An 8,228-nucleotide genomic window follows, 5' to 3' on the forward strand; every position below is an offset into this window, starting at 1 on the left:
CACATATGTTTAAAGGAAGTGTTTGACTACTATTCTATAATAAATTTCTTGAAAACGATTCATGCATCTATTCATGCATTCATTCATTCAGTTAGGATCAAGACCAGGACCTTATGCATGATAGGAAGCAGAGTATCACTGAGCTTTTTGCATTAACTTTTCTTGGGAGAGGTGTAAATAGTCTGTTCCCCTAGATCCCTAGATAGGGCACTAACAACAAACCAAAGAAACAATTCCATCCCAAGTTCAGCTTGGTGAACCAGTGACTTCATTGCTTTCTTGCCAGAGCAAGATGCATGGTTACTTATAAGGTTTACTTATAAGAAAGTAGTGAGCAGAATAGGTGCATCAGAAAGAAGCACCTTCACATCACTTAATCTTCCACACTACATGTTCTAGCACTTCCCCAAACCACTTGCAGCTGGAGGAGAATTGAGTAGAACAGAGAGGGAGGCACAGAAATGTGTGAGTGATTGGAATTCCAAGTGAGGGTGTATGACCTTCCCCACTCCACCTTTTCTGAGGGAACAGCAGGTCCCATCTTGAGCATCTCAGGTGGGTAGTCACACCTGCTCTGTTTAAGATAGTAACAGCCATTCTGTACCCTGGAGACACTGTTCAGCAACAACACAACAGTCTCAGCCATTGGTTCTGATGTTTAACATTGATTCAAAAATTTTGAACACTTTTAAACACTGTTTACTGGTTTCGTGATGGCAGCTGTGGTGGCTGCTGCTGCTGCTGCTGTTTTAGGACAGTCCTTCAATAATCACTGCGTTAGAGAAATACTGACTTCATGAAAGCTTATGAATTTTTTTTTGTCTGTTTTGAGACAGGATCTCCCTGTAGCCCCAGCTGTCCTGGAACTCACTATGTAGACCAGGCTGGCCTTGAACTCACAGAGATTCGCCTGCCTCTGCCTCCCAAGTGCTGGGACTACAGGCGTGCATCACCACGCCTGGTAAGCTTATGAATTTTTAATGATATTAACTATATATGCTGTTGCTTTGAGTAAAACAAATCAAAATTAGTGATAAGTAAACAAACTGAACTTTGGACCTAATGTTTGTTTGCTGCATAGTTATGTTGGAAACAGTTATGATCTAAATAAGGACAAAAATTAACTACTTCTAGCACCTGTACAGAATTTTTTTGGTTTTGGTGAAACAAGTCTCCCTATTTTTTGGCACTGTTGTGTGTAGCATTTGAGAGGATGAAGGAGCATGACACTGAGAGACACATAGCTCATTTTACTACAGAAAAAATATAGCAGAAAATGAGAAGTATATAGTGATCAGTAATTCTGTAAACAAAGTAACACTTATTTTATTGGATCCTAGAAAAAGTATTTTAGTGGATACCTTAAACCACATTATGTAGCATGTTTATGACATACAATCCTTTTTCTGGCTCAGATTTGACATCAGAAGAGTCACAGTGACAGAAGAGATGATACTCAGCCTGGCAGTTACTGCACATACAGTATTCCTTCCTTTAAAGCTCATCCTTTTTTTCTTGAGTTAGTTAATAGAACTAAAACTAGAACTAAAACTACTCCATTCAGTAGTAGAGTCCAGATCAAAGTGAACCTAGAAACAGTTACCATAGATCACTATAAAAAATAAAAATTAAAATAATGAGGGGCTGGAGAGATGGCTCAGTAGTTAAGAGTACTGGCTGCTCTTGCAGAGTACTCAGGTTTGGTTCCTAGCACCCATGTGGTGGCTAACAACTGTCTGTAACTCTAGTTCCATAGAATCCTATACCCTCTTCTGGCCTCTACAGGTATTGCACATGGGGCACACATACATGCAAGCAAAACACTCAAACATATAAAGTAAAAATAAATAAAAATAATGAAGTATCATAATGACATTGTTCACCTGTGTAAGTTGTTATAAATGTTAGTAAAGAAACTTGCACATAAATATTCATCAAATAATGGTTCTTATTTAGTAGCTAGATGTATCAGACTAATAATGTATGTCCTTTCTCTTTTAGCTCTGTTGGTTTAGCTAAAGCAGCTCTAGAAGCAATTAATGGATTCAACCTTTTTGGCAACCAGGTAAAAATAAGTTAATTATTTGCATGTTTAATTTATTTTGCTATTATTAAAGTTATTTCCTTATGATCTGTGACTGTTTGAAATTTATATAGCAGCCCATGTGTGAACAACTTTTTTTGAAAATGATTTGCCAGTTTAATTTTAGCTTTCACATTATAAACCACTCCATATTTCTGAAAAAAATACTGATTTTGTTGTTGTTGGGTAACTTCTCTGTAGCCTCATTTCTGATGAATTTCATATTTTTAAATATTCCTGATATTGTGTTTCATGTATTTTCCATGGCAATCATCACACTGGTGTCTGTTTAATGCATATCAATATATATTTCATGCAGGGAGAGAGTATAGATACTGTGTACAGCTAGAGATTAAGAAATTTGGGCCCTAATGAAACCTCAACAGCCTGTACTTATGTCTGATACCTCATTTTCTCTATGAATAGAGCCAAACTCAGAAGGCCACTTTACATTTTCATGAGCTCGTTGACCAATTTTCACACCAGGAATATCTAATCACTCACCACAGATTGAGTCGTTAATGGAAGAAATGAAAATGTAAAAGCAAATAACGGTTACTATTCTAGATTAAGATATAGGATAATTTTCCTTCGTAGTTTTTGTAGATTCCTGAAGTGGCAAAGCATTGTGAATTTTCTAAGTGATGTGATAATTAGCAGCAAAATAATGAGGTTCTTAGTGAAGATCATTTTAGGGAGTTCTGTAGACCTCCAGGAGTCATAAGAAAAGGAAGAGTGTTGGACTGGACTCAGAAGTCCTCTAGAGACTGACAGGCATCCTGGATTCAACTAGTTACAGAACAGCAGTTTGGAAAATCCACGTCCTACTAAGCTGCCTTCTATGACGCACAAGTACCAAGCTGGGTGGAGCTGGTTGTCCAGGTTGGCTGTGACCTGGTACTGGTTGGCTTTATTTTGGTTGCCATGGAATTTCCTTTGAAGTACTTGAGTCTCAGTGCATGCTGTTTGCCCTCTTGTACCTTCACCTGCACCTCACATGTTCATATAGTCACTATACCCTTGCTATAAGTACCTGGATTTCAAGGCTTTTGATTCTGTTGTTAATGTTCTGCCAGCCTTGTTCCTTAGCAAATTTTTTAATCTTTAGAGCATATTGGAATTATTTGAGGAATTCAGAACAGTCCTGATGCCTGGGCTTTTCCCCAAGCTTTTCTTTCTTAACGGATACAAATGAGAGCATAGTTTTCTCAAAAGTGCTCAGGAATTCTAAACTACAAAAACAAGAACTTGTCTGTTTCTAACATAACAATGCACCAAATGTTTACTAAATGGCCTTTCTCCTCATTATTTCGGTTAGGAATAGAAACAAACTAGAAATGCTCCTTTAGTCACACCAGTAGTCCATGGGACAAGAATGCCTTTCTCTTTATCTCCCATTGTTAGAGGGTGATATAGTGTGCTAGTTTTATAAATTCCCATTTATCTTTTCTTCTACTGAGGAATGCTATTCTCATTCCTGTAACAATAAAAATGATAACATGTATGCTTATCAATAATTCCACATTTAAAACTATGTATGACTCTTGGAGTGTTTGTTTTCTGGTCACTCCATGTTCCTAAAAGAGCTTTGGGCTCAGCTGGATTGATGTTTCCCTGGGTAAGGTCACTTGCTGTTCTTGCTATTAGTACAGGAAATCTCAGGTCTTGGCTGTGGGGTTTTTTGCTTGTTTGTTTGTTTTTAATTATTGTACACATGTGTGGGCCTGCACATGCTACAGTGCTCCTGTGGAGGTTGGAGGACAGTCTGAAAAGTTGATTCTTGCCTGATACCTTGTGGGATCCAGGATTCGTCAGGTCACCAGGCTTGTAGGCAAGCTCCTATACCCACCAAGCCATCTTGCTAGCCTCCAGTGTTTTTTTTTTAATACTTGGGAAATGTTTTTTCTTGAAAGCTCTTATTTTCTGCTTTAATAAGTATTTGAGCTTCAGAAGGAGGTGTCACCTTTATAAATAATCTGAGAGTCGTGCCTTCTGCTTTTTTACTTTGGTATTTTACATAAAAGATGCTTAATTCATTTTTATGGGCAATTGTTGGTGGACAGGGCTTTTTTTCTTTGGCTATGACTTTATGTTTTGATACTTTTCATCATTCATTTCCATTATGAAACATTTTCTAAAGTTATTTACCTTGGGATTCTTTCTAAGAATAAAATATGATAGAATCATCTAGGGTTTTTTAGTGCTTGGTTTAGGATGAAAAGGAATTTGGAGTAGACCACATTTAGAAATGTGAATAGGGCTTCTTTTAGTATTCAATAGGAACGCTTTATTTCTAATGAAACATACTCATCACCTTGTGTTTTAAAAGTGCATATGTTCCTTAGTGCTTCTTAGGTCAGTAGTCACTATGACAAAAAAAGACCTGTATTAGACCTGGATGAAGCCTGAAACTGTGTTTGCTTAAAAAAAAGAAGGAAGGAAACAGGGAGAGGAATGAAGGAGAAAGGAAGGAAACAAGAAAGAAGAAAATGAAGAGAGAGAAAAGGACAGGAGAGAAGTGCTTTAAGTCTTCTTCCACAAGAAAATTACACATTTCATTGAGGTCTCAAATATATTCTATATAAATATAGTAGCAAATACATATGAGTCTTATTAAGTAACATTTGACAATGTTTACATAGAAATAAATCATAATTTGCATTATCAGATGTCATGGACATAGTAAGGAATATTTGGTAGTTCTGTGGTTTTGCTCTAAGCTCTGCTCTGGGAACCTGAGAACTAATACTCGTCTTCCTCTGTACTGGGAATACTTCTTCTTTAAAAGTGTGAAAGCAGAGTGTTCTTTTTAAAATTTTTTTTTATTCTTTGAAAATTTCATATAGGTACGCATTGTATTTTTATCGTAAAACCACCCCTTATTACTTCCCTCCAAATTGCCTAGGACCCCTCATCCATCTCCCTCCAATCTTCATGCCTTCTTTTTTATTATTGATTTTATTAATAATCCTGAGCCCAAGTAGTGCTGACCCACGATGCACATGGGTATGGGTTTGTCCATGGGACATGGGCAACCTGTCAGTGGCCACATCCCCAAAGAAAAATGGTCTCCCCCTCTCAACAGCTATTGTAGCCCTTTTACTAGGGGTAGGAACATGGGAGAACCCTCCCCACATCCGTCAATGGCAACTGCCTTCAATAGCTCTTCCACTGGGGGTAGGGACTTTGGAGCCCCTCCCTGAATCCATCTGAAGCTTGACTTGCTCTCATGAACATCTTGTATAGGCAACTAGAGCTGCTTTGAGTTGTGCAACAGTAGCTTCCCACCTAGGACCTAGTCTGTGATCTACCCAGTCATGGACTTTTGATTAGGCTTGCAGTATCAGACATAGCACCTACATATTCCTATCTCTTTCTCTCTAGAGCTCCTTCTCCCTTCCTTCCCCAGGGGTCCCTTTATACTATCCTGGCTTCTTCCATTACTCCAGTTTGTTTACTCAAATAAAAAAACTTGGAGCTAGGCTCCACAATGAGAGAGAACATCCAGTGTTTGTCTTTCTGGATCTGGGGCATCTTACTCTGTATATTTTCCACTTCCATCCATTTATCTGAAGATTTCATTATTTTATATTCTTTTATAGCTGAATATAATTCCATTGTATATATGTACCACATTTTCATTATCTATTCGTCAATTAAAAGACATTTAGGAGCTTGCATTTCTTAGCTGTTGTAAATAGAGCAGCAATGGACATAGGCAAGCAAGTATATCTGTAGTAGGATATCAAATCCTTTGAATATATTTTCAGGAGTGGTTTAGCTGAGTCATATGATAGCTCTATTTTTTACTTTTTTTGAGAATTATCCACATTGATTTCCATAGTATTTGTACCAGTTTGCAATCCCACCAATAGTGAATAAAGATTCCCTTTTCTTCACACCCTCCCCAGCATTGTGAGTTGTTTGGTTGATCTTAGCCATTCTTACTGTGGTAAGATGAAATCCCAAAATAGTTTTAATTTGCATTTCACTGATTGCTAAGGATGTTGAACACTTTCAAAGATACTTCATAGCCATTTTTATTTTAGAAAACTCTGTTCAGATCCATAGCCCGTTTTATGATTAGGTCATTTGTTTTCTGGATTCTTTGTTTTTTGAGTTCTTTATATACTCTTGATATTAATCCTCTGTGCGATGTATTGCTGGCAAAGATTCTCTCTCTCTCTCTTTGACTTCCTCTTCACTCCATTGATCATTTCATTTCCTGTGCAGACGCCTTTTAGTTTAATGAGTTCCCATTTGTCAGTTGCTGGCTGTAAATCCTGAGTGAATGGAGTCTTACTCAGAAAGTTCTTTCCTGCACCTATATTTTATAGGATGGTACTTATGTTTATTTGAAAAGTTTCAGTGTTTCAGGTTTTGCATTGAGATCTTTGGTCCATTGGGACTTGATTTTTTTATGCAGGATGAAAAATATGGGTCTAATTTCATTCTTCTATACGTGGGCATCCCATTTTCCTCGCACCATTTGTTGATGATGCTACCTTTTCCCACTGCGTATTTTTTGGCATCTTTCTCAAATATTAAGAGGCTGTAATTGCATGCATTCATGTTTTTCTATCTTGTCCCATTGATCTATATGTCTGTTTTTCTTCCAGTACTGCTATGTTTATCACTATAGTTCTGTAATATCACTTGAAATCAGGTGTAGTGATCCCTCTAGCACTATTTTTGCTTGGGATTGCTTTGGCTATTCAGGGTCTTTTGTGCTTCCATGTGAACGTTAAGATTTTTATTTTCCTTATATGTGAAACCTGTCAGAGGGATTGGGATTTCATTTATTCTATAAATAGCCTTTGGAAGGATGGTCATTTCACAATATTAATTCTTTTAATTAATTCTTTAATTGAAAAAGACATCTTCCAGTGTCTTTTTCAATTTCTTCAAAGATTTAAAGTTTTCATTATGGAGGTTCCTAAGCTCCTTGGTTGGGCTTATTCCTGTGTACTTTCTTTTTCTTTTTTTATTTTGTTCTCTTCCATAAGAGTTTCCACGACCTCTTTTCTCATCATTTTTGTTACTGGCATGGAATAATACTACTGATTTGTATAAATTGATTTGGTATCCTTCCACTTCCCTGAAAGTGTTGATCATTTCTAGAGTTTTCTGGTAGACCTTTTGAGATCTCTTATGTATATTGTATCATCTGCAAATAGGGATAAGTTGGCTTCTTTTTTTATTAGTATCCCTTAATTTCTTTCCTTTGTCCTATTGCTGTAGCTACTGCTTCAAGCACTATAAAACATTTGTGTTATAATGTTACATTATATTTTAAAATATGTATTATTCTTGACAAGAATTGAAAAGACTGTGGATATTGAAAGGAAGTATTGATAGTGGACATCTCTGTCTCATTCCTAATTTTCATGGGATAGCTTCAAATTTTTCTAAATTTAGAATGATCTTGACTGGGAAATTGTCTTAAGGAGCTTTTATTATATTGAGATATGTTCCCTCCATTTCTGTTCTCTTTAGGGCTTTTCTTATGAAAGCATGCTGAATGTCATCAAATGCCTTTCCCTCTATTGAGATAATCATGTGTTTTTTTTTACTTTAGTCCATTTATATGATTTATTAAGTTTATCGACTCATACATATTGAATTATCCTTGAATCTCCAGGATAAAGCCAACTTGATCTTGGTGGATGATTTTTTTTTTTTGGATACATATCTGTGTTTGGTTTAAAGTATTTTACTGAGAATTTTGCAACCTTGTTCATCAGGAATATTTGCCTGTGGTTCTTTTTGGGTGTTACTGTAATATTTGTTTCTTGCCTCCATAGAAGGAGTTTGGAAGTGCTCCTTTTGTTTCTGTGTTAATTGTTTTTTTTGTTTGGTTGGTTTTTTTAATTTTAAAAGGATTGGTTATAGCTGTTCTTTGAAAGTCTGGTGTAATTGTACTGTGAATCCCTCTGGATCTGGGGTTTTTTTAGTCAGAAGTCTTTTTATTACTGTTAAAATCTCCTAATTTGTTATGGATCTGTTTGAGTTGTTGATCTCTTTTTGTTGGTTCAGGTGTATCTAGAAATTGTTCCATTTCTTTCAGGTTTTCCAACTTAATGCAGTTATAGGTTTATAAAATATTTCTTTATAATTTTTTTGATGTTTGTTGTTATTTTTCTCT

General features: G+C 36.3%; 1 protein-coding gene across 2 annotated transcripts in view; it reads left to right on the forward strand.

The window, feature by feature from the left end:
* Window positions 1-2,001: 2,001 nt before the first annotated feature.
* Phkb (phosphorylase kinase regulatory subunit beta) overlaps window positions 2,002-8,228 on the forward strand; it is a gene marked incomplete at its 5' end in the record, with an annotated part of 127,328 nt that continues 121,101 nt past the window's right edge. For both annotated transcript variants that reach the window (XM_017801859.1, XM_017801858.1), the window contains 1 exon segment: window positions 2,002-2,065. In XM_017801859.1, the coding sequence (XP_017657348.1) occupies window positions 2,002-2,065 (64 nt within the window).

This window comes from Nannospalax galili, unplaced genomic scaffold, assembly GCF_000622305.1.
Source record: "Nannospalax galili isolate Female #2095 unplaced genomic scaffold, S.galili_v1.0 scaffold984, whole genome shotgun sequence".
Lineage (NCBI taxonomy): Eukaryota > Metazoa > Chordata > Mammalia > Rodentia > Spalacidae > Nannospalax > Nannospalax galili.